Source organism: Cervus elaphus, chromosome 17 (genome assembly GCF_910594005.1).
Source record: "Cervus elaphus chromosome 17, mCerEla1.1, whole genome shotgun sequence".
Lineage (NCBI taxonomy): Eukaryota > Metazoa > Chordata > Mammalia > Artiodactyla > Cervidae > Cervus > Cervus elaphus.
The window spans coordinates 4,512,701-4,540,158 of record NC_057831.1 but is presented as its reverse complement, the minus strand read 5'-3'; the positions used below and the strand labels follow the sequence as shown (position 1 = coordinate 4,540,158).

Below are 27,458 nucleotides of genomic sequence, written 5' to 3'. Positions count from 1 at the left end.
GAACACTGGAGTGGGTTGCCATTTCCTTCTCCAATGCATGAAAGTGAAAAGTGAAAGTGAAGTCTCTCAGTCGTGTCCAACTCTTCGTGGCCCCATGGACTGTAGCCTACCAGGCTCCTCTGTCCATGGGATTCTCCAGGCAAGAGTACTGGAGTGGGTTGCCATTGTCTTCTCTACCATCTCTTTCTCTCACTCTCCAATTCAGATACTGTCTAAAATTTCCTGAGTCTCTCTAGGATTCTGCTGAAGAGACTAATTCTTGCTCCCATGGTCTTCTCCAAGTTTATCCTAATCTCTGACTTCCACTGCTTTTCTTCATAGTTATGTTATTGATCCAGGCTCATGTGCATGATGTGCAGCAAGCCAAACTCTGAGACACTGAGATTTGCCGCAATGCATGCTTGCATGCTAAGTCACTTCACTCGTGTCTGACACTTTGAGACCCCTGGGATTTTTCCCGCAAGAATACTGGAGTGGGTTACCATGCCCTGCTCCAGAGGAGCTTCTTGACCTAGGGGTCAAATCCATGTCTCTTATGTCTCCTGCATTTCAGGTGGATTCTTTACCACTGAGCCACCAGGGAAGCCTGAAGTTTGCAGCAGAGAAAGGGTTTATACACGAAGCAGCTGAGTGAGGAGACAGGAGAACAAATCTCAAATCTACCTCCTTGAAGGTGAGAGGCTCAGAACATTCATGGGTAAAGCTGAGGAGTGGGGAGTGTGGGGAAAGCTGACTGGAAACAAGCAGGTGAGGTGATCATCCTTCTATGCAGGAGCAGCTAAGCTAAATGCTTCTCTACAGGGTGCACGTTCAGAAAAATGCCCTGAAGATGGAGTTTTTGGCCCTCTGATGTTAAAAGGTCACTGAGGACACTCACACATGTCCAGGTGGAGGGCTGGTGGCCCAGTCTTAACTGGCTGGAGCTCAGACTAGACACAACTGACCCCAAGTCTCTGGAAAATAACTCAGGTAAACATTTTACTGTTTAGGCTAGGGGACATTTGGAGGATATGCAAGCTTTGTAAAAACAATTACAGCAAGCTTGATCAGGAAAGACAGTTACAGTTTGTTATTAATTAAGCAAGTTACAGTAAATGGATCTAACTGATGACTTCCCTCAGCTTCAACATGATGTTCATAATCAGCAGCCTATTTTTGTTTTCAAGAAATGTATTGAAAATTCTCATTCAGTGTAACTATTCTCTTTTTCTTTATTGTTGTGGGTTTATACATTTTGTTTTCTTTCATTGTCACTCTGGTAGGATCTTGGGAGAAAAAATAAATACGTTTAGACAGTCTCCTATCTTAAGAAATTATTCGTTGATTAGTTTTTAAACCATTCATGTTGGTGGAGTCTAGAGTCTGTCACACTGAAATGCCCACTCCCTACAGAAAAGAAACATAAATTAAAGGTTTCTTGGATGCTCTTTTCCCTTGTGATCTCCCCCTTTTAATTGCCTTTGCCAATTCATTAAAAGTTAATTTTAAAAATAGTTTCTTCATATCTATTTTCTAGGTTTTTCCAAGCTAACATAGTTTTATAAGCACATCAGTAGTCAAGAAGTCTGGCATAGTGACCAGAAACCAAAGGAGTCAGAACAGTAATATTTCCTCATATCATCTTATGGGATGCTGTATTCATATAGAAGCATTTTGACCTTATTTTATCTCATTTCTTTCTGATTTTTTTCTTTTATAGAGAACTCATATTCTCGGTTCTGGAAAAGGATGTTTTGCTGAGCAAGAGGAAAAAGAATTTGAGAACTAAGCCAGTAAAACGCTGTATGTTTTTAAACCTTATAGATTCAACTGATTTTTATGACTCTCCATCCTTCCTCCCCCTCCCCTGTTCTCTAATTTGCCAGCCAACACTTTTTAGCCAAATCTGATTCAGAATAGAAATGCTTTTGCTGACTGCAAGATGGAAAGAAGGTGTCTAGGTCTGACACACAGTAGGAGCTCCAAAAATATTTGCTGACTCAGCTCTCTGGTGGTGAACAACACTTTTTAATACGTGAGTCTGTTTTTGTTTAAACATTTCAAGTCATAGCTTACAGTGTTGGATTCTTGATCTCTGAAGAAGATGTAGCTTTGGGACCAGGGATCAGGCTTGATCACTTCAAGAGCTTTTGTGTAGCAAAGTTTTATTAAAGTATGAAAAGGGACTGAGAAAGTTTCTGACATGGAAGGGGGGATCCCCCTCAGAAGGGAGATGGAGAGTGCCTTCCTCTCTAGTGTTAGCAGGGGAGTTATGTAATTTTTTAATTCAGTTCAGTTCAGTCACTCAGTCGTGTCTGACTCTTTGAGACCCCATGAACTGCAGCACGCCAGGCCTTCCTGTCCATCACCAACTTCTGGAGTTCAACCAAACCCATGTCCATTGAGTCAGTGATGCCATTCAACCATCTCATCCTCTGTCATCCCCTTCTCTTCCTGTCCCCAATCCCTCCCAGCATCAGGGTCTTTTCAAATGAGTCAGCTCTTCGCAAGAGGTGGGCAAATTATTGGAGTCTCAGCTTCAGCATTAGTCCTTCCAATGAACACCCAGGACTGATCTCCTTTATGATGGACTGGTTGGATCTCCTTGCAGTCCAAGGGACTCTCAAGTGTCTTCTCCAACACATAGTTCAGAAGCATCAATTCTTTGGTGCTCAGCTTTCTTTAGAGTCCAACTCTCACATCCATACGTGACCACTGGAAAAACCATAGCCTTGACAAGACAGACATTTGTCGGCAAAGTAATGTCTCTGCTTTCTATTATGCTGTCTAGGTTGGTCATAACTCCTTAAAAGGAGTAAGTATCTTTTAATTTCATGGCTGCAATCACCATCTACAGTGATTTAGAGCCCAGAAAAATAAAGTCAGCCACTGTTTCCACTGTTTCCCCATCTATTTGCCATGAAGTGATGGGACTAGATGCCATGATCTTAGCTTTCTGAATATTGAGCCTTAAGTCAACTTTTTCACTCTCCTTTTTCACTTTCATCAAGAGGCTCTTTAGTTCTTTTTCACTTTCTGCCATAAGGGTGGTGTCATCTGCATATCAGAGGTTATTGATATTTCTCCTGGCAATCTTTTTTTTTTTTGCTTTCCCCCCCGCCCCGCCCCTCCCACCCTCTTCTCCTGGCAATCTTGATTCCAGCTTGTGCTTCCTCCAGTCCAGCGTTTCTCATGATGTACTCTGCATGTAAGTTAAATAAGCAGGGTGACAATATACAGCCTTAAGGTACTCCTTTTCCTATTTGGAACCAGTCTTTTGTTCCATGCCCAGTTCTACCTGTTGCTTCCTGACTTGCATACAGGTTTCTCAAGAGGCTGTCAGGTGGTCTGGTATTCCCATCTCTTTCAGAATTTTCCACAGTTTATTGTGATCCACACAGTCAAAGGCTTTGGCATAGTCAGTAAAGCAGAAATAGATGTTTTTCTGGAACTCTCTTGTTTTTTTTCATGATCCAGCAGATGTTGGCACTTTGAACTCTGGTTCCTCTGCCTTTTCTAAAACCAGCTTGAACATAGTTATTGCAATGAGTCAAAAGAAGGTCTCAAGGTTGTGAAGACCTTACTAGACCCACTCCCATAATTTACATTTTAAGATAACAGAATTAGCCAGAAGGTTTTCAGGAAGGAGAAGCTGTCCTCAAGCAGGATACATTGTTCTTATATAATCCTTAGTACAGAGTTTAAACTGAGTTGTTTGTTGTGTAATCATCAGTTCCGGGCTTAAAGAAAAAAAAAAAAAAACAAAAACATTTTATGTGACTAATACTAAGGAATGTAGAGAAAAAAAGACATTTGTCATTTCCACTTCCTTGAGAATTCCAGACCCTTATCTCTGCTTTGAGAGCCCCAGACCCCTTTCTCCTCCTTGGGGGCCCCAGACTTCTCATCAACCTGCTTAGGAATTGACTCTCTCATTCCCCCCCCCCCCCCCCCCTTTCTTTTAGGAGAATTATGTTGCCAAGGAAAAGGGGCATTGTTTTCATTCCATAACTACTTCCTGCTGTTGAGGGGCATTCTCCCTAAATCGTTGACACAACATATTCTCCTAACTCTCATATGGAGGATCTCTGATCCAGGGGGGCACAAATAATATTTGGAGGAGTCTGTGGCACTCGTAGGAGCCTGGACAACCATTTGTAACTTAAAAGCTTTCAAACAGTTAGAAACAAACCCACTTACACAGTTACAGATGCAGGGAGCAAGAATAAAAACAGAACAATCAGAATTGTTACGATTAAGATATTTTTCCACCACGGGAAACTAGTTAATGTCTCCCAAAGTGAGGTGACTGAGGCTTCAGGAGAATCCATAACCTGAATCATCTCGCTCACGTGTTTAGTAAAGTGAATAACATTAGTACTCATGTCTGGTAGATATGTACAACATTGGGTATGAATAATAGCACAAGTTCCCCCTTGTGTGGCTGTTAGAATATATAAGGCCAATCTATTTTGTAAAACCACCTTTCTAATTTAGTATTTGTATCTATTTAGTATTTGTTTAGCATTAAGGACTGAAATAGCTTTTTGAGAATCTTGTAAAGCCTGTTGAGTAAAGTCAGAGCATCTACTCATAGCATAACATCTGTGGTTCCCAGAGAGGGAATGAATATTGCTGCCAGATAATCATACCAGTGAAATAGCGACCTTGCCCAGTGAGTTTTAAGGTGTGGCAGATTAGCAGGCTCTGCAAATATGAAGCCAAATATAAACCGAGGGTGCATCTCCCTATCCAGGCAGGGGGAAGCCACACCCATAGGTAGGAGCCACATTTGGAGCAAACCAGCAAGACGGAAGGGTCCAGTCCCAGTGAGCTCCTGGCCAGGCAAAAGGAGGACCTGAACTGGGGTTGGAAAACACAGGAATGATTACATTGCATATTTCTTGAGGCAAAACCCCCAATTCTTTCCAATCATTATAATTAAGTTGTCAGCTAACTTCTGGGTATGGTTTTTCTGTTCCCAGCATATGGGAGCCTTAGATAGTAGGCGTCCATTTTCAGGAGTTAGCCATATGATCTCATCCCATATCTGATAAACATCAGGTAGGAAACCAGCAGATCTGGACCCACTTACCTTCTTATGTGTGGCAAAATAGTCATTAAGCCAAGATAATGTATAATCAAAGTTGAAAGTCACATTATGTCTATAGTTAAGGTACAAAGTGTTACACTAGTCCATCTTAGGACTGTGAGATGTCATCAGATTAAAGTGATTATTGTTGGTGAAAATATTGACAGAGTTGAAGAAGGTCTTTTCCTTGAAGTGGAGGAACCCATGATGGGAAGTCTTCAATTGATGAGGAGAGGGAGTGCTCTGCCGACCCAGCAATTATATGATTGTGGAATGCAGCGTAGGAAGGAGCCCAGGACAGGAAGACATTGTCTTGAGGGTCAAACGGCAGACTCAGGACTTTTGGAGTCAGCAGAAGCAAGCCCACATGGATTCTCAGGCTCATCTCAGTTCCTGGCTCAAACACTAGCTTGTTTGACTCAATGGCTGGGTCAGGAGCTAACCTACTGGTATAGTCTTCTTGAAAAAGCTGTAAGCTGAGTCACATAGTTAATTCTAAGGTTTCAGGGTCTATAACAATGTCTGTGCACAAAACAGTCTGTCATAGACCGTTCTCGGGGGTGGGGGCGCAGTTTGAGCCCTCATTAAAGCAATGGGTGAACTGTGAACCAATTGTCTTGTATTTCCAGAGTTAGCTTACATGGATGTCTTTTAATAATGTCTTTAGTCTTTTCAACTTTTTTTGAAGATTGGGGTCTCCAGGAACAGTATAAGTGGTATCTTATTCCTAGAGCTCTTGACACCGCTTGAGTTACAACAGCTTTAAAGATGGAGCCATTGTTACTCTGAACTTTAGAGTTTAAGATCCCACTTACATCATGAGAAGTCAGTACAGTAAGATTTTGCCCATTGGTAAACTTCTGAGCTTTAGACATTAGCAAAACAATAGTAGCAATTACCCATAAGGAATGTGGCCATAGCCTTTTTTTTCAGTAAGGAACCAAACGCGGATCCTGTGGGCAAGCTCAAAGTTGGAGCCTGCAAGAAAGCAGTATGAAGAGCCTTAAAAGCCTTTTGAGTCTCTGGGGACCAAACCAGTTTGTTGGTTTGGGTCTGCTGAGTCTCAGTTATAAGTTTATATAAAGGCTGGCAAGTTCCTCATAACCCAGAATCCAAATGCGGTAATAGCCTATAATGCCCAAGAATCCTCTCAATTGTCTTAAAGTCATAGGAGGAGGATGATTTAGTATAGGTTTAAGTCTAGAAAGCATCCTTCCATTTATCATTTAGTATTTTTATACCCAAAATAGGAGTGTTTCATGGACTGTTATAGGGAATTAATAACCCTTGTCTCTTTAAATTTTCAATAATGAGTTTTAACCATTCGTCAACCTCAGGTTTTAATGGACACTGCTTTTGATGTGGAAATAGGTGAGAGTCTTTGAGTTTGATAATGACAGGAACAGCATTTTGTGCTTGACCCACAGTTTTTCCACCAGCCCACACTATAAGATTTATATTTTGTTCAGTTAAAAAGGGCAAATTCCATATTCGTGAAACAGAGGCCTGGACCTTGCTCATTACATCCCCAGAAGGAGTGAGGGAGACTCCAACAGATGAGAAGCTCGTGAGAAAATGGCACAGAGCCCCAGTAGCAGCTTAAAGGATGACGGAAATAATAGCGCTTGGCTCGTCCAGACAGCCCCGTTACAGCAGTGGATGGGGAGGAAAGCAGACAGGGGCTTTAGTGAGCAGAAAGTTGCCCTGGTGTCCAAAAGAGATAGACGAATTGGCCCCCCAGGGTTATTAATACCTGGGGCTTCTCAGGTGTTATTAGGATGGGAGCTTGTGTGGGGATGCCCGGGCACCTTCAGTCCTGATTGTCCTGAGAGCCCGACCCCTCGGGCCTACACCTCTGGGGGCAATATCTCCTCCAGTGTGGTCCTTTATGGAGCTGGGGGCGGCTTAGACGTCTGAGGGCAATCCGGCTTGAGATGCCCCTCCTTTCCACAGTAATAACAAGTTCGTCTCACTTCACCTGGGTTCCTCTGAGCATTTTTCCTCAGGCTGTTTCAGAACAGATCTAACAGCCATGCTGGGGCTTCAGTCTTTCTCTGGTCTTTTTTGCCTCTGATTTTCCTCCTTGTATTGTCTACCATAATATACCATCTGAGCCAGTTGCAACAGATTATCTAAAGACTGATTTGGTCCATACATCTGTTTTTGTAAGTTACAGCAGATATCTGAAGCTAACTGAGTGAGCAATCTATCTTTTAAAATTTTTCCTCCTCTGCACTTTGGGGACCAACATCAGTAAACTTGTAGAGAGCCTCATGTAATTATCTAGGAATTTACCAGGAATTTCCTTCTCTCCCTGTTCTATGTCAACCAACTTAGCATAGTCTAAAGCCTTAGCGTGCACTTGCTTGAGTCCTTTTTCCTTCATCTGGCAAAGTAGCTCAGTTATGGGAACTGTTTGGTTCACAGTAGGGAGGAGGGCTATTTTGTGTTCCCTCTATCCCCTTGTCTCATGTTCAAGCCATTCACCTGCAAAAGTAGTAGTCTCCCCCAAAACTTGAGCTCTCGAGTCAGGAGTTAGCGTCTGTCCCAAGACATGCATTATATCTCTTCAAGTAAGCTCACAAAGTAGTCAGTCCTGTAAAGGCTTCTGTGTACCTTTTGGATCCACTAAATAGTCTCAATCACAATTGGTACTGTTTGAATTTCTACCTACACTGAGGCAACCGTTCCTGGAAGGGTACTCTGATTCTCAGCCTGTTAAGTTGTGAGCTCCAGATAAAGGGGCAAAGTACAAGAACAGGAGGCAGCTGAAGTTTTTACACCCAAACCTGTACCCTTAGGACATAAGTCTGGCATGTCTCACAGAGAGATAAAGAGCAACACATATGTCACTTCTTCCAATTTTCCTTATTTTCTACAGAACTGATCTAGTTGTAAAACAGTAATAATTGAGATCCTTCAATAGGTCAGCATTACCTGTCTTCTAAAGTATACCATGGCCATTCTGTATCACAGAAGAAGATCAGGAATGTCTTTTTTAAATTCTGGGGATCAAACTTGTCCCAGTTTTAAAAATACATTGTAAAGGAATGGTTCTGGAAATGCTAGCTCCCATCCATAAGAGAGGAAAAAGCGGCATCCACAGCCATGGATTTTTTCCACTGGAAGCATCCTTCCCTGCTCTAGATAGGGGTGTAGACAGAATTTCCACCGAAGCTTTCCTTCCCTGGTCGGGCTTAGTCTGTCCCTTACAGACACAGGCATCTTACTCATCCCTCCCGGTTCTACCATCGAGGCAGGGTGGAGATGCACCAGGGGTAGACCTGATGGCATCCCAGATTGATTTAGTTCCATACCACCAAGACCTTTGATTAGCCCTTTTCTCTGATGCCACCCGGGGTGGAGCAGACTAGCTTTTCGGAATGTTTCCCAAGTTAGTACTACCAGGGGGAGCATCCATCTTACCTGTGCCCATGCACATTCCTGGGTACAGTCCTGATTACAGTAGGAGTGGTGAGTCACAAAGGGATGAACAATAACCAAGATGTCCCTTCTGAGTGTCACCATGCCAGGATATGTGAGAGCAAAAGAAGTGGTGGAGGGTTGGCCAGCGAGGAAAGTGATTTTTGTCCTCAAGCTACTAGGGCCAATCCTTCCAGTTCATTTCCACAGATTCCACAAAAGGATTATTTAAGGAGTGGAAACAGAAACCACTGGAGAGCTTCCTCTGGTCCAGTAAGAGCTAGCACTACCAAAGGAAAAGGCCCATTGCACTTCCAATCTGACCAGATCCTGCAATTCCTGATCTGTGTCCTCAAAAACCTCATGGTCACCAGCAGTGCTTCTATCCACATAGATAGGAGACACAGCTGTGACAAAGACTCACTTTCAGGCCTCTGGCCCCTGAGGAAGGCAGCCAAGACCTCTAGCCTGAGAGATGTTCCTGGAGCTAGAGTTCCGCCTCTCTCCCAAACGTGCTCCTGTAACTTTAGGCTCCTAGCAAGGCTAGGTACTTCCATACTTGGGGTTAAAGTAAAAGTACACAGTGACAGCATGGATCACAAGTCCCTTGAAAGTCTAGGATTCGACAGATTATCTTAGTAGTTCTAATTCCCCATGCAATTACAAAATGATCAAAGAGACCAGGAAAAGGTGACCGAGAAGGGAAAGTTCAGTCCACATGCTTTGCCCATCTCTGGCTGCTCCCCTCACAGGGATACTGGGTGTCTCTTGGCATTGGCAGGTCAGTATAAAACCCCGACAAGGCGCCCCTTTTGGGGGCTGCCTTCAGTCATTGCAAGGACTGTGAAACTACAGAGCAGGGCTCAACTCTCACTTCGCGCAGGGCACATCATCCACTCACACAAGCACACCGGAGAGTTAGTAAAGTAAAGCAGAAAATGTGTGTACTGAGAAAGCAAAGAGGCTACAACTCTGAGTGTTTTTACCTTGCCCTGAAGGTCCTGGATGAGCCCCCAAGATGATAGCTTACAGTGAGCAGTGTTGGATTCTTGATTTCTGAAGAAGATTTAGCTTTGGGACCAGGGACCGGGTTTGATCACTCAAGAGCTTTTGTGTAGCAGAGTTTTATTAAAGTGTGAAAGGGACAGAGAAAGGCTCTGACACAGACATCAGAAGGGGGATGGAGAGTGCCCCCCTCTCTAGTATTAGCAAGGGAGTTATATATTTTTCAAATTAGTTATTACAATAAATCAAAAAAAGGTCTCAAGGTTGTGAAGACCTTACTAGACCCACTCCCATAATTTATATTTTAAGATAACAGGATTACCCCGAATGTTTTCAGGAAGGAGAAACTGTCCTCAAGCGGGATACATTGCTGTTATATAATCCTTAATACAGAGTTTAAACTGAGTTGTTTGTTGTATAATCATCATTTCCAGGCTTAAAGTAAAAAACGTTTTATGTGACAAAGACTAAGGAATGTAGAGAAAAAAAGACGTTTGTCCTTTCCTCCTCCTTGAGAATTCCAGACCCTTATCTCTGCTTTGAGAGCCCCAGACCCGTCTCTCCTCCTTGGGGACCCAGACTTCTCATCAATCTGCCTAGGAATTGACTCTCTTACAAGGACTCCTATATTCCCCATAAAACCTATATATACTACATTTGAAAGGTAGCTAAACTTCTTGTTTACCTCTACTCATAGTAATAACTTCTCAATATTGTATTTAAAGAGACCACTAGCCTTCAGTTCAGTTCAGTTGCTCAGTCGTGTCCGACTCTTTGCGACCCCATGAATCACAGCACACCAGGCCTCCCTGTCCATCACAATCCCCGGAGTTTACTCAAACTCATGCCCATCGAGTCGGTGATGCCATCCAGCCATCTCATCCTCTGTCATCCCCTTCTCCTCCTGCCCCCAATCCCTCCCAGCATCAGGGTCTTTTCCAACGAGTCAACTCTTCGCATCAGGTGGCCAAAGTATTGGAGTTTCAGCTTCAGCATCAGTCCTTCCAATGAACACCCAGGACTGATCTCCTTCAGGATGGACTGGTTGGATCTCCTTGCAGTCCAAGGGACTCTCAAGAGTCTTCTCCAACACCATAGTTCAAAAGCATCAGTTTTTCGGTGCTCAGCTTTCTTCACAGTCCAACTCTCACATCCATACATGACCACTGGAAAAACCATAGCCTTGACGAGACGGACCTTTGTTGACAAAGTAATGTCTCTGCTTTTCAATATATTGTCTAGGTTGGTCATAACTTCCCTTCCAAAGAGTAAGTGTCTTTTAATTTCATGGCTGCAGTCACCATCTGCAGTGATTTTGGAGCCCCCCAAAATAAAATCTGACACTGTTTCCCCCCATCTATTTCCCATGAGGTGATGGGACCAGATGCCATGATCTTAGTTTTCTGAATGTTAAGCTTTAAGCCAATTTTTTCACTCTCCTGTTTCACTTTCATCAAGAGGCTTTTTAGTTCCTCTTCACTTTCTGCCGTGAGGGTGGTGTCATCTGCATATCTGAAGTTATTGATACAGATAATTAAATTAAATGACTCTAGGTTGAATTTTAGAGCAGTAAAGCAAAAAACACATTAAGGCTATTCAGTGAGCTGAGAATGTAAAAAGAACTCTTTATGGAATGATAAAGAAAGGAATTTTAGTCTTACAGACTGCATGGGGAGTAGAGAGGGTCAGATTGAGTATTAGGAGGAAATTCCTGAATGTGCAGTTTTCACTTTTTATTAACATTCCTTCGCCTGCCACACATGACAATAAACATTCTTTGAAAACATAGGTTTTGTGGATGTAACAATTTATTTGGCCATTCCCATATTGGTAGGCTAAGGCTTTTTCCTATCTCTGAATTGTTTCTGTTGATAAACACCAGTACATGTCATTTTATTAAATACATTTAAAGATGGACCTACAGACTGTCATACAGAGTGAAGTAAGTCAGAAAGAGAAAAACAAATACATTTTAACGTATATATGTGGAATCTAGAAAAACGGTACAAATGAACCTATTTGCAAAGCAGAACTAGAGAGAGAACAAACATATGGACACCAAGAGGGGAAAGTGGGGTGGGATGAACTGGGAGATTGGGGTTGACATCTATACACTACTGTGTGTAAAACAGATAAGCAATGAGAACTTACTGCACAGCGCAGGGAACTCTGCTCAATGCTCCGTGGTGACCTGAATGAGAAGGAAACCAAAATAAGAGGGGCTGCATGTTTACATGTGGCTAGTTCACTTTGCTGTTCAGCAGGAACTAGCACAACAGTGTAAAGCAGCTATAAAATCTCTTTTAAAGTGAAGATATTTAGATAATGTTTTTATTTTTTTCTCTTTGAAAACTTCCTTGTTGTTACTGGAGATGGAAAGGAACATTTCATAATGATTAAAGAGCCAATCATAATGACATATGAATCCTAAATGTCCATGTACTTGACAGCATAACCTGAACAGATTAGCGAAAGCTGGCTGATGTAAAAGAGGAAATAGATATGTAACATCAGAGTCACGGAATTTGAGACATCTCTCTCAGTAACTGATTCTGTAACAAACAGGAGAAGTCCATGTGAGCTGAGGAAGAGACCTTGGTGCAGGGCTGGTGAGGGATGTGGAGGATGTGCCGCCTGTTTGTGCCCTCTGGACCTGCTCTAAATGATCTTGGATGTACTACTTCCCTTTTATTATGAATTGTTTATGGGACTGCCCAACCTATGACTTAGACTTCCCTGGTGGCTCAGACAGTAAAGCGTCTGCCTACAGTGCAGGAGACCCAGGTTCGATTCCTGGGTGGGGAAGATCACCTGCAGAAGGAAATGGAAACTCACTCCAGTATTCTTGCCTGGAAAATCCCATGGACAGAGGAACCTGGTAGGCTACAGTCCATGGGGTCGCAAAGAGTCGGACACAACTGCAACTTCACACAATCTATGACTTAGTAGATGAGACTGCCCACCTCATGATAGGCAGTTTTGGTCATGTGGTGACTGGATGATGTGACACTTGGTCTGGAGTGACATTTTGACAGTGAATAGATGACAGAACCTTGCTCCAGAAATCCGAGGGTATGCAGCAACTCTTTAACTGCAATTTGCTAGAGGCTCCACGTGACATCTATATCTCGCACAGATACTTTTCTATGGGATTTTATGGGGCATATGATCCAGCTGACCACATTTCTCATACTGCAACCTAGACTATTGGATCTTCCAGGTCATCTGGTCCAAGTGACAAGTCTGCTTAGATGTAACCTAGATCAGTTACAGAGCACCATCTGGCTCTGGGACCCACTCAAAATTAGCAATCTACCATTTTACCAATAAACGGGTCAAAACTAGAGGAGAATATAATGCCTCTGAAACTTAGGAGAGGTCTATTAAGTACTGTACTTTGTTAGTGGTAGGATGTTCAAGGTACAAAAACCCATAAATTACTTTGAAAGTTATATCCTAAAACTTCCCAGAACATAAGACACCCTAAAAACTTCACCAAGGTGGCAGCCTCTAAATCTTTTAAAGTTTTATCATTATTATTTCCTTCCCTCTGGAGCACATGTGATTATGAAAGCAGAGTCCTTGCCAATTTTTTCCTGCTTATCAGACCTAAGTAATGTGATAAATTTAATGGACCAAAATGGCCTTCTGAGGAATATCCAGACCGTTCATTTCCCATTGAATTATATTGTGAAGAAGCAGGAAAAGTAACAAAATCTTGGTTAAAGCAGTAGAATGCACATTATTGTATATCTCATGTGAATGTAAACTGCTGATTCTCCTTACAAGTGGGCACTGAAAACAGTGCATTTGCTGATCCACAGCTGCATGAAATAGACCAGAGCCTGTGATAATCTGCTCTACGAAAGGTGCTTCCCCCAGAGCAGCAGCAGCACTTTGGAATCATGACCTAAATTTGTGTTAACCCACTGTAATTCATTAAGATCTGACCAGCTTTGGGGTTTTTTCCTGGTAGTCCAGTGGCTAAGAATCTGCCTGCCAGTGCAGGGGACATGGGTTCAGTCCCTGGTTCAGGAAGATTACACTTGCCACAGAGCAACTGGGGCCCTGTGCCACAACTACTGAGCTTGTGCACCCTAGGGCCTGTGCTCCCCAACGAGAGGCCATGCAATGAAAACACGAGCACCACAGTAAGAGATTAGCCCCTGCTCTCCACACCTAGAGAAAGCCCATGGGCATCAAGGGAGACCCAGTGCAGCCAAAATAAATAAATTAGTTTTAAAAAATTAAACTAATTAGTTTTAAAGACCAGCTTTTTCAGGGGTCTGATTGGTGAGTTAAATGGGGATATGATGGGTACCTATGTGCATCATTTAAACCTTTGAAGGTCACACTAATCTTTGTTCATCCTGGGAAGCAATATTGTTTTTGATTTACTCTCTTGGTTGCTGTAAGTGGGGAGGGGCAGTTTCAAAAACTTTCCTACTATGGGAAATCTTGTGCTACTAGTCAAGGAACGATTATAAGGATTTGGCATTTTTGCATTGCAAAATGAAAGTCCCTTATGTATTTTTAAAAATTGAGGTATAATTTTCATACAATAAATTCATTCTTTTAAAGTACACAATTCAAAAAATTTTGACAAATGTATAAAGTAACCGTGACTAGAATCAAGATGTGAAACATTTCTATCAGCCAAAACGTTCCTCATGGCTTTCTCTTTCAATTGTCTAGATTTAGATAGTCCCTGAGGCTTCCCAGGTGGCACTAGTAGTAAGGAACCTGCCTGCCAATGCAGGAGACATAAGAGATGTAGAGTCCATCCCTGGGTTGGGAAGATCCCCTGGAGAAGGGCATGGCAACCCACTCCAGTATTCTTGCCTGAAGAATCTCCATAGACAGAGGAGCCTGGCGGGCTACATACAGTCCACAGGGTCGGAAAGAGTCAGACATGACTGAAACAACTTAGCACGCATGCAACTAGCCCCTAGCGACCACTTTCTTGTTTTCTATCCCTACATACTTGCCTTTTTTGGAATCTCACATAAATGGAATCATAGAGTATATATTCTTTCCTGCATCACCTTTTTCACTTAGTATAATACTTTTGAAATTGATTCTTGTTGTTACATTTATTAATAGTTAACTCTGTTTCTTGCTGAGCTAGATTCATTGGATAATGTTACCAAAATTTGTTTACTCATTCACTAGTTGACAAGTATTCAGGTTGCTTCCAGTTTTGGATTATTTTGAATTAAGTTCCTATGAACACTCCTGCACAGACTTATAAAAATTTTCATTTATTTGTTTTAATTGAAGGCTAATTACAATATTGTAGTGGTTTTGGCATACATTGACATGAATCAGCCATGGATGTGCATGTGTCCCCCATTCTGAACGTCCCTTCCCCATCTCTCCACATCCCATCCCTCAGGGTTGTCTGAGTGCACTGTCTTTGAGTGCTCTGTTTCATGCATTAAACTTGGACTGGCGATCTATTTCACATATGACAATATACTTGTTCCAGTGCTATTCTCTCAAATCACCTCACCTTCGCCTTCTCCTACAGAGTCCAAAAGTGTGTTCTTTATATCTGTGTCTCTTTTGCTGTCTTGCATATAAGGTCATTGTTACCATCTTTCTAAATCCCATATATATGTGTTAATATACTGTATTTGTGTTTTTCTTTCTGACTGACTTGACTTTGTAGAATAGACTCCAGTTTCATCCACCTCATTAGAAATGATTCAAATGCATTCTTTTTAATAGCTGAGTAATATTCCATTGTGTATATGTATTACAGGTTTCTTATCCATTTGTCTCCCAAGGGACATCTAGGTTGCTTCCATGTCCTAGATATTGTAAACAGTGCTGTGATGAACATTGGGGTACATGTTCAATTCTGTTTTCCTCAGTGTGTATGCCCAGCAGTGGGATTGCTGGGTTGAATGGCAGTTCTATTTCCAGTCTTTAAATAATAATCTCCACACTGTTCTCCATAGTGGCTGTACTAGTTTGCATTCCCACCAACAGTGTAAGAGGGTTCCCTTTTCTCCACACCCTCTCCAGCATTTAATTGCTTGTAGACTTTTGGATAGCAGCCACTCTGACTGGCGTGTAATGGTACCTCATTGTGGTTTTGATTTGCATTTCACTGATGATGAGTGTTGTTGAGCATCTTTTCATGTGTTTGTTAGCCATCTGTATGTCTTTGGAGAAATGTCTGTTTAATTTATTGGCCCATATTTTGATTGGGTCATTTATTTTTCTGGAATTGAGCAGTAGGAGTTGCTTGTATATTTTTGAGATCAATTCTTTGTCAGTTGCTTTGTTTGTTATTATTTTCTCCCATTCTGAAGGCTGTGTTTCCACCTTGCTTATAGTTTTCTTTGTTGTACAAAAGCTTTTAAGTTTAATTAGGTCCCATTTGTTTATTTTTGCTTTTAGTTCCATTACTCTGGGAAGTGGGTCATAGAGGATCCTGCTGTGATTTATGTCAGAGAGTGTTTTGCCTATGTTTTCCTCTAGGAGTTTTATAGTTTCTTGTCTTACATTTAGATCTTTAATCCATTTTGAGTTTATTTTTTTGTATGGTGTTAGAAAGTGTTCTAGTTTCATTCTTTTACAGGTGGTTGACCAGTTTTTTTTAACCACTTGTTAAAGAGATTATCTTTTCTCCATTGTATATTCTTGCCTCCTTTGTCAAAGATAAGTTGTCCATAGGTGCCTAGATTTATCTCTGCGTTTTCTATTTTATTCCACTGATCTATATTTCTGTCTTGTGCCAGCACCATACTGTCTTGATGACTAGCTTTGTAGTATAGTCTGAAGTCAGGCAGTTTAATTCCTCCAGTTCCATTCTTCTTTCTCAATATTTCTTTGGCCATTTGAGGTTTTTTGTATTTCCATACAAATTGTGAAATTTTTGTTCTAGCTCTGTGAAAAATACGGTTGGTAGCCTGATAGGGATTGCAGTGAATCTATAGATTGCTTTGGGTAGTATACTCATTTTCACTGTATTGATTCTCCCAATCCATGAACATGGTATATTTCTCCATCTATTTGTGTCCTCTTTGATTTCTTTCATCAGTGTTTTATAGTTTTCTATATGTATATAGGTCTTTTGTTTCTTTAGGTAGATTTATTCCTAAGTATTTTATTCTTTTCATTGCAATGGTGAATGGAATTCTTTCCTTAATTTCTATTTCTGTTTTTTCATTGCTAGTGCATAGGAATGCAAGGGATTTCTGTGTGTTAATTTTATATCCTGCAACTTTACTATATTCATTAATTAGCTCTAGTAATTTTCTGGTGGTGTCTTTAAGGTTTTCTATGTAGAGAGAGGATCATGTCATCTACAAACAGTGAGAGTTTTACCTCTGCTTTTCCAACCTGGATTCCTTTTATTTCTTTTTCTTCTCTGATTCCTGTGGCTAAAACTTCCAAACCTATGTTGAATAGTAGTGGTAAGAGTGGGCACACTTGTCTTGTTCCTGACTTTAGGGGAAATGCTTTAAATTTTTCACCCTTGAGGAAAATGATTGCTGTGGGCTTATCATATATGTCTTTTATTATGTTGAGGTATGTTCCTTCTATGCCTGCTTTCTGGAGATTTTTTTTTTTTAATCATAAATGGATGTTGAATTTTATCAAAGGCTTTCTCTGCATCTATTGAGATAATCATATGGGTTTTATCTTTCCATTTGTTAATGTGGTGTATCATATTGATTGATTTGCAAATATTGAAGAATCCTTGCATCCCTGGGATAAAGTCCACTTGGTCATGATGTACGATCTTGTTAACATGTTGTTGGATTCTGTTTGCTAGAATTTTGTTGAGGATTTTTGCATCTAGGCTCATTAGTGATATTGGCCTGTAATTTTCTTTTTTGTGGCATCTTTGTCTAGTTTTGGTGTTAGGGTGATGGTGGCCTCAGAGAATGAGTTTGGCAGTTTTACCTTCCTCTGCAATATTCTGGAAGGCTTTGAGTAGGATAGGTAGGATAGTAGGAGAGCTCTTCTCTAAATTTTTGGTAGAATTCACCTGTGAAGCCATCTGGTCCTGGGCTTTTGTTTGTTGGAAGATTTTTGATTACAGCTTTGATTTCCATGCTTGTGATGGGTCTGTTAAGATTTTCTGTTTCTTCCTGGTTCAGTTTTGGAAGGTTATACTTTTCTAATAATTCGTCAGTTTCTTCCAAGTTGTCCATTTTATTGCCATATAGTTGCTTATAGGGAGAAGGCAGTGGTGACCCACTCCAGTACTCTTGCCTGGAAAATCCCAAGGATGGAGGAACCTGGTAGGCTGCAGTCCATGGCGTCACGAAGAGTCGGAAACGACTGAGCGATTTTACTTTCACTTTTCACTTTCATGCATTGGAAAAGGAAATGGCAACCTACTCCGGTGTTCTTGCCTGGAGAATCCCAGGGATGGGGGAGACTGGTGGGCTGCCGCCTATGGGGTTGCACAGAGTCAGACATGACTGAAGTGACTTAGCAGCAGCAGCAGTGGCAGTTGCTTATAGTAGTCTTTTATGATCCTTTGAATTTCAGTGTTGCCTGTTGTGATTTCTCCATTTTCATTTCTAATTTTCTTGATTTGATTCTTTTCTCTTTTTTCCTTGATGAGTCTGGCTAATGGTTTGTCTAAAATAAATTTATCTTCTCAAAAACCAGCTTTTACTTTTGTTGATTTTTGCTATAGTCTCCTTTGTTTCTTTTTCCTTCATTTCTGCCCTATTTTTTATGATTTCTTTCCTTCTACTAACCCTGAGGTTCTTCATTTCTTCTTTTTCTAGTTGCTTTAGGTGTAAAGTTAGGTTATTTATTTGATTTTTCTCTTGTTTCTTGAGGTAAGCTTGTATTGCTATGAGCCTTCTCCTTAGCATTGTTTTTACTGAATCCCATAGGTTTTGGTTTGTCATGTTTTCATTTTCATTTGTTTCTATGCATAATTTGATTTCTTTTTTTATTTCTTCTGTGATTTGTTCATTATTTAGAAGCGTGTTGTTTAGCCTCCATAAGTTTGTCTTTTTAATAGTTTTTTCCCCTGTTGACATCTAATCTTACCACATTGTGATCAGAAAAGATGCTTGAAATTATTCCATTTTTTAAAAATTTACCAAGGCTAGATTTATCGCCCAGGATGTGATCTATCCTGGAGAATGTTCCATGTGCACTTGAGAAAAAGGTGACATTCATTGTTTTGGGATGAAATGTCCTATCGATATCAATTAGGTCTAACTGGTCCATTGTATCATTTGAAGTTTGTGTTTCCTTGCTAATTTTCTGTTTGGTTGATCTATCCATAGGTATGAGTGGGGTGTTAAAATCTCCCATAATTATTATGTTACTGTTAATTTCCCCTTTCACACTTATTAGCATTTGCCTTACATATTGTGGTGCTCCTATGTTGGGTGCATATATAATTACAATGGTTATATCTTCTTCTTGGATTTATCCTTTGATCATTATGTAGTGTCCTTCATTGTCTCTTTTCACTGCCTTTATTTCAAAGTCTATTTTATCTGATATGAGTATTGCTACTCCTGCTTTCTTTTGGTCTCCATTTGCATGAAATATCTTTTTCCAGCCTTTCACTTTCAGTCCCTTGTTTTGAGGTGAGTCTCTTGTAGACACCATATTTAGGGGTCTTGTTTTCGTATCCATTCAGCCAGTCTTTGTCTTTTGGTTGGGGCATTCAACCCATTTACATTTAAGGTAGTTATTGATAAGCATGATCCCATTGCCATTTACTTTGTTGTTTTAGGTTCGCATTTATACACCCTTTCTGTGTTTCCTGTCTAGAGAAGACCCTTTAGCATTTGTTGAAGAGCTGGTTTGCTGGTGCTGAATTCTCTCAGCTTTTGCCTGTCTGTAAAGCTTTTGATTTCTCTTTCATATTTGAATGAGATCCTTGCTGGGTATAGTAATCTGGGTTGTAGGTTTTTCTCTTTCATCACTTTAAGTATGTCCTGCTATTCCCTTCTGGCCTGAAGAGTTTCTGTTGAAAGATCAGCTGTTATCTTTATAGGGATCCTCTTGTGTGTTATTTGTTGCTTTTCCCTTGCTGCTTTCAATATTTGCTCTTTGTGTTTGATCTTTGTTAATTTGATTAATATGTGTCTTGGGGTGTTTCCCCTTGATTTATCCTGTTTGGGACTCTCTGGTTTTCTTGGACTTGAGTGGCTATTTTCTTCTCCATTTTAGGCAAGTTTTCAACTATTATCTCCTCAAGTATTTTCTCATGGCCTTTCTTTTTGTCTTCTTCTTCTGGGACTCCTATGATTCGAATGTTGGGGCATTTAACATTGTCCCAGAGGTCTCTGAGGTTGTCCTCCTTTCTTTTAATTCTTTTTTCCTCTCTGCTTCATTTATTTCCACCATTCTATATTCCACATCACTTATCTTATCTTCTGCCTCAGTTATTTTACTGTTGGTTCCCTCCAGAGTGCTTTGATCTCAGATATTGCATTATTCATTATTGATTGACTTTTTTTATTTCTTCTATGTCCTTGTTAAACATTTCTTACAAATTCTCAATCTTTGTCTCTAGTCTACTTACCTGTAACTTCATTTTGTTTTCAAGATTTTGGATCATCTTGACTATCATTATTCTGAATTCTTTTTCAGGTAGACTCCCTACCTCCTCTTCTTTTATTTGGTTCGGTGGGCATTTATCATGTTCCTTTTCCTGCTGACTATTTCTACACCTTTTCATTTTGTTTAGATTGCTGTGTTTGGGGTGGCTTAATGTAGGCTGAAAGTTTCTAGTTCCTCTTTTTTTGTGGAGATTGCTCCCTGTGGGTGGGGTTGGATTAATGACTTGTCAAGGTTTTCTGGTTAGGGAAGCTTGTATCTGTGTTCTGGTGGGTGGAGCTGGATCTCTTTTCTCTGGAGTGCAATGAAGTGTCCAGTAGTGGGTTTTGGGATGTCTATGGGTTTGGTGCAACTTTGGGTAGCCTGTATTTTAATGCTCAGGGCTGTTTTCCTGCATTGCTGGAGAATTAGTGTGGTGTGTCTTGCTCTGGAACTTGTTGGCTCTTGGGTGGAGCTTGGTTTCAGTGTAGGTCTGGAGGCTTTTGGATGAGCTCTTGTTGATTAATGTTCCCTGGAGTCAGGAGTTCTCTGATGTTCTCAAGTTTTGGATTTAAGCCTCCTGCTTCTGGCTTTCAGTCTTATTCTTACAGTAGCCTCAAGACTTCTCCATCCATACAGCACAGATGATAAAACATCTAGGTTAATGGTGAAAAGATTCTCTACAGTGAGGGACACCCAGAGAGGTTCAGTGTTACACAGAGAGGAGGGAGGAGAGAGGTAGAGGTGACCAGGAGGAGAAGAGGGGGAATCAAAAGGGGAGAGACCAGTCTAGCCAGTAATCAGTTCCCTAAGTGTTCTCCACAGGCCAGAACAACCAGAGAGATTCACAGAGTTATGTAGAGAAGAGCAGGGGGAGAGAGGAGATTGAGGTGGCCTAGGGGAGAAAAGGGAGAGTCAAAAGGGAAGAGAGCCAGTAATCACACCCCTAAGAGAAAATGGGTACTGAAGATTAGGTTCTTAAAGGTACAAAATTGATAACAAATACTAAAAGGTAAAAATAACAATCTAGAGTAGAGGTTAGACTCTCAAAAATACAATATTAAGACTACAAAATGAAATCAATCAGAAAAACCATAAAAAAGTATGAAATTTGGTTTAAGAATAAGGTCTCTTTTTTTTGCAAGATAAAATAGACCTTTTGAAAAATAATCTTTTAAAATATAACCTTTAAAAAATAACCTTTTGAATAGAAGTTTTTAAAAATGAAAATTAAAGGAGTAATAAAGAACTTAAAAATAAAAAAAATTAAAATGATAATAGTAAAATTATATCTAGGAAATTCTCTGGACTGTTGAGGGCAGTGTGGGGTCAGTTCAGTTTCAGACAGTTCCTTATCCCAGCTTATACTTCTTCTCAAGGTCTATAGGCCCCTTCCAATGCTTAGTCAATGCTAACTACAGGGTTTTAATCTGTTGCACCTGTCACTTCCAGAGCAGTTCCCTCTTTTATGTTTATTTTGGCTTCCACTGTTTGCAGGTCTCTCCAGTGTCTAATTTCCACCCTGACACAAGGGGGCGGAGGTGGTCACTTATTTAGGCTCACTTGTTCAGTCCTGCTGTGGGGAGGGAAGAACACTGCAGACAAATATCCCTGGCGTGTGTGGGGAGCGCTAGCAGTGTCTGGGCCACACTGGGTTTGCGCCCGCTCACGGCGGGTGTGCTTTCCCGGTCTACGCTGCTCAGGCTCCAGGTTGCTCTTCAGGGGTGCTGTCCAAATAGGGCCCTGTGTTTCGTGCACTTCCCAGGTCTAAGCTGCTCAGGTTCAGGTTCTCGGGTACTCCACAAAGGTGCAGACTCGGTTGGGCCTGCGTTTTGTGCCCGTCCCAGGTCCAAGCAGCTTGGCGACCAGGTGCTTGGCGCGGGCAGTCAGCCCAGGTGGGCTGTGAGTCTTAATCACCACTCCATCCTGGCCATTTGGTTTCTCAGGTGGGCCGTGAGAGCACTGTCTCAGGTGTGCCATGTGTCTCCTCTGGGGAGCTGATCTCAGGTGGCAACCGTCCTAGCAGATGTCAGCCGTCTAGGATTCCAGGAAGACATGGTTAGCAACTGGAAGCCTGCTCACAGTTGGGTGGAGGATGCCAGTCTTTGGGGTCAAAATTGCCCCTTGCCTTCTGGCTCTGGCTGCTGCCCGCCTGCCTCTCTGCCTCTGGTGGGGGGATGGGCCGGTCCACAACCAGCTAGCTGTACTTTGGTGTTTGGTCAGTCCTTTGTTCTGTGAGTGGGCCAGTCTGTACCTTAGGTTAGAGCTTTTTGCGAGAAAGTCCTTTTTTTTTTTTTTTCCTTCTCTCTCTCTCTGGCTATCCCACAGTTTGGGTTGGTAGCTCATGTTAGCTCCCTCAGATTGTCCTCAGGGCACTCAGGCCCGGTCCTTACCCTAAGCAATGTAGCCCGCACCTCCCTGTCCAGCCCCTGCTTGCTGGTGGCAGACAAGAGTGTCTGGGCTACTTCTCCACTGGGAGTTGTGGTTAGGCGCATATTCTGTGGGTTGCTTTTTTTTTTTTTCCTCCTGGTTATGTTGCCTCCTGAGATTCCAAAACTCCCCACAGACCTGCCGGTGAGAGGGTTTCCTGGTGTGTGGAAAGTTCTCCTCCTTCACGACTCCCTCCCCAGGATGGGTCTCCATCCCTAAACCTTTTGTCGCTCTTTTTGTCTTTTATATTTTGTCCTACCTCCTTTTGAAGAGAATGGGCTTTCTGGGTGCCTGGTGACCTCCACCAGCATTCAGAAGTTGTTTTGTGGAAGTTGCTCAGCATTCAAATGATCTTTTGATGAATTTGTGGGGAAGAAGAGGTCTCCCCATCCTATTCCTCTGCCATCTTAGGACCAGCTCTCAGAATTTTGTTTCTGATGGAGTTCATATTATCAGTTCTTTCTTTTAGCCTTTCTCCTTTAGTCTCTACTTATGAAATTTTGACCTTCCCTAATCTAGGTTGTAAACATTATCTTGTATATTTTATTCTAGTATTATAGACTTAGCTTCTATATTTAAGTCTATGGTGCACTATGATTTAATTTTTATGTATAATGTAAAGATCAAGGTCCTATTTTTGGTACTTGGGTATTCAGTGGGTCTGGAAACATTTGTCTGAAAGATTTTCCTCTCCCTTTTTAATTATGTTGCCACATTGGTCAATACACAGAGCTCTTTTTGGCACAGTGTTCTAGAGTGAAACAAAAGACTTAATATCTGAACAGGGGTACAGATCTTTCCACTGATTTCATAGACATTTTACCCAAAGGCTGGTAAATGGAAGAACAGTTTTCTTTACCCCTCCTTAACCATAGGCTTCCCAAGTGGCTCAGTGGTAAAGAATCACTGGGCAACCAGAATGTGTGACTGCCGTTTCTCTCTTACTTACCAGCTCTGTCTCTTCATCATGGTGATTAATCACTAACCTTTGGGAATTGGGCTTCCCTGCTAGCCCAGATGGTAAAGAATCTGCCTGTCAATACAGGAGACATGGGTTCAATCCCTGGGTCAAGAAGATTCCCGTGGAGATGGGAATGGCAACCCACTCCAGTATTCTTGCCTAGGAAATCGCATGGACAGAGGAGCCTGGCAGGCCTCTGTCCTTGGGGTCCAAAGGAATTGACATGATTTAGCAATTAAATAACAACAGTCTTAATAATTAAACAGTCAGGAGTAGTATTATTTGTTCTTCATTGACATATTAGGAGCATGTGTAACATCAAATTTAGGAAAAGTTGTATGGATATTGGCCAAATAACTATAACCAAAAGTCAGTGAATATGATTTATTTTTAATGGCATAATGATAATCACTGTTTTGCTACAGGGTAACTAGGGAAAACAGGAGAACAGCGTACATAAATAACCCACAGTGAGGCTATTTTAACATAACCAAATAATCAGTTTTCCCTCGACTATTAATTTTCTTCTGTCATATTAACATTTCCCTCAGTATCACACACTGTTTCATCTTTTTTTTTTTTTTAAACCATGCTCACATTAACATACATATAAAATAAAATGTCTATATCTTGAAAGATAATCAGTGGCCTGAATTCATTGGTTCCCAAACCTGAAAGCTCTACAAGTGAAATACCTTAAGAATTTTTGAGCTTCCCTTCCTTTCTAATACCTGGCTGGAAGAAGCAGCATTGGGGCAGAAGAAACTCTTTGGCCATGCAGCTGTGACGAATGGACTTTGGGAAGCACAGAAAATGCAGGGGGGGGCGGCAACAGAGTGTGGTGAGGGTGACCACCAGAACCATGACGTTTGGAAGTAAGAGGAAAAGGTAAAAAGGAGACGGGTTGAGTTCAGGGGAGAATTGGGTCAGGAATACAGGTGAGGAACTCTGTTGTTCTTCCTGACCCAGCTCTCTTGGGGGTCAGTTTGGGGCATGATAAAATGTCATGGACTTGCAGCTGATTCTCACTAACTATGCCTAAAAGCCCTTTAACATGACAAAAAGTCTTTCATCCTACTAGTGAAAATAAAAGTTTTAAAAATATAAATACTTGATATAGCTAGATTGGCCTAAATATATTATGTGCTTAGTCACTCAGTTGTGTCCAATTCTTTATGACCCCATGAACTGGAGTCCACCAAGCTTCTCTGCCCATGGGATTTTCCTTGCAAGAATACTGGAGTGGGTTGCCTTTTCCTTCTCCAAAATATATTATAGTCAACTTATGAATGAGGATCCCAGGAGTATTCCTCTTTTGATGAAAGAAACTAGCTACAAAACAGGCACATGTGAAAAGTTGAATAGGGTTGAGGTCAAGTCTCAGAAAGGAAAAGAGAACAGATATGGGATGGGGCTGCACCAAGACATGAAGAACTATAATAATGCTTCAGAACTTAGGTGCTTCGGAATGCAAAGTGCATTCCCACTGCTATCTCATTTTGTTCTGGTAGCAACTTCCTGGAGTAGGAGGAACCACCCCAGTTTATGGAAGAAGGAAAGGAGACTTCAAGAGGTTGAGTGACTGGTCAGTCATTACAACCATGGTGACAGGTTAAGAAGCTGAAACCCAGGCATCTGCCTCTAAATCTAAGCTGCCACTTTGCTATTTCTTCACTGTCTTTGGCTTTATGATTATTGGACAGACTTCATTTGCAAGAGACTATCACCAACCTTCAATGGTGCGCTAAAAATTATACTGTTCAACTATTAAACTTAGTCAAGAAAAAAAAATACAAGTGTTAAGCTATCTCATCCAACTTAGCAATAAATAGAAAGCCATATTACACTGAGTGCACTTGGAGAAGACTTCTAGATAAAAAGCAAGTCTTTAACTTTTGCTCAAAATAATTTTCAGATTCAGCTATGAATAGCATGAATTATGAAGACAGTTATAATTAATGCCCACTGCCTAAACCAGAATTCTCAGAAAGTTCAGAATTAAAGAGGGTAAGGTGTCGTTTGAGATGTTTCTTCTCTTCAGGTTGTTCACACAACTTGACTTCAATGTTGCCATCACTGAAGGCTTCTCCTTTGGTCTCCTCAACTGGATTCTCTTTCCGGAAAAACACTGCTTTCTTCTGCATCATTGTAATCCCTGAATTTCCATGCCTTCGTGCTGGGGATACGGTTTCTTTTACAACGCAGTAACAAACCGCAGATAAAAAATTCTTTTTGAAGTTTTCATTCATAAATGCATAAACAATTGGATTACAGATGGAATTGGAGAATCCAATTATTTGCACTATAGCAAAAATCATCTTGATTGTAACATCGTCATATTCCTTCTCAAAGTTGCCTGAAATGAAAAGTAATGCTTTAGAATGGATATTTGTTCGAATGAACACAAAACAACATTTTTGTTTATCTTCTATCTTTATGAAACAGTTACACTTGTACAACTGTGTAAAATTCTCTGTGAAAAATTCCCAAGATTTTGGGGAGAGCCATCTGATGTCTGAAGAAAACCCACCTTTGTGATGAGTCCTCCTTCTTAGAGAATCTAGGCTTACAAGCCCTGAACGTGTTAGAGGGCTTATTGCATTTCAACATGATTTCAAGTTTCAGGTAAACTGGAAGATGCAGTCACCCTTCAAATGTCCACTAGTGTTACAGAAACACAATCATCTGAGAACTATCTTAAGGCTCAGATTATCAGAGAGAATATATTAAGGGTCTAGTTGAAATCCTAGGTGTTATTAAATTCATGTGGTTCAAGTGAGGGTTCCAAACAGGGAACACTCACAGGATGTGACACCTCTTCCAGGGTTTAAATGGCTTAGGGAGACCAGAAGGCATAGCATGGGAGATGCATCTCAAACATTTTTCTTTATCTTCTATAATTATTAAAGCTCTGATCATACTCATATATAATTACCCATCACATAATGATCTGGTTATCTTGAAAACTTGAAAGAAACCTAGTAAGTTTGAGATTTGATTGCCCAAGTGAATGGCTAAACATTTCAGTGATTCACTGTGCATTCTAGCAGGAAATGAACCAGAACTTCCATCAAACGAGAAAGACAGTCACTCACTGTATTCGATCATCATGTGAACAATGTGGAAAGGCGCCCAGCACATAGCAAAGAGAGCCACCACTGTCACCATCATAACCACAGCTCGCTTCTTCTTCCTGGGTCCACAAGGATACACTGTATCAGTTAACTTTTCCTTGGCAGATGTGTCAAGTCTAGACCTCTCAGTGATAATTTTCAAATGTAAATGAAGCTTGTGCAAGCTCAGTCTCTTCACTCATGTCTGACTCTTTGTGACCCTAAGGACTGTAGCCCGCCAGGCTCCTCTGTCCATAGGATTCTCCAGGCAAGAATACTGGAGTGGGTTGTCATGCCCTTCTTCAGGGGATCTTCCCGACCCAGGGATCGAACCTCTGTCTCTTGCATCTCCTGCATTGCAGGTGAATTCTCTACCACTGAGCCACGAGGGAAGCCTCTAATGAAGCTCATGACAGGCTCACTGTGAGCTGTTTATCATCTTTCCCCATTGTTATTACCCTCATCCCTATATTTCTCATATTATGACTATCCTTAAGATGTGCGCTCATTACGAGTCTAGCAGCATGCTAGATGCTTGGCACAGGTTAATCTTCCTGACAAGCCATTGGACAGACGCAGGTACTGAGGCACAGAGAAGGCTAAGTAACTCGTAAAGTCAGATGGCTTTGCAGATCAGAAAGTTGAGAATTTAAATTATAAAGTTTAGTTTGGATTTAAATGTAGGCAGTCTAACTTCTGTGCCAAAGTTCTTATTCATTTTATATCGAAGAACACTCATGCCTGTGATAGAAAAATATGGGAAGTCCTCAGGGCAGAATTAAAATGTAATCTTCCATTATATAATTAAGTAATATGATTAACCAGGGATTCAGAGTTTTCTCTATTAGCCATGTAAAGAAGATTAACGTCTGCAAGGGATCTGCACATTTTCAAATTTTACCGAGTCGCATTCATT

At 41.1% G+C, this 27,458-nt stretch overlaps 1 protein-coding gene and 1 non-coding gene across 2 annotated transcripts in view; one reads left to right on the top strand and one right to left on the bottom strand.

Moving 5' to 3' along the window:
- Positions 1-12,232: 12,232 nt before the first annotated feature.
- Positions 12,233-12,304, top strand: TRNAC-ACA. The gene has a single exon. It is a non-coding gene; the product is annotated as a tRNA-Cys (tRNA).
- Positions 12,305-23,799: 11,495 nt separating this feature from the next.
- QRFPR (pyroglutamylated RFamide peptide receptor) overlaps positions 23,800-27,458 on the bottom strand; it is a 51,428-nt gene continuing 47,769 nt past the window's right edge. The window contains exons 5-6 of the mRNA XM_043871432.1: positions 26,525-26,622; positions 23,800-25,785 (exon numbers count right to left, since the gene is read on the bottom strand). Of these exons, the coding sequence (XP_043727367.1) occupies positions 25,385-25,785; positions 26,525-26,622 (499 nt within the window). The 3' untranslated portion in view covers positions 23,800-25,384. The remainder of the gene's footprint in view (positions 25,786-26,524; positions 26,623-27,458) is intronic.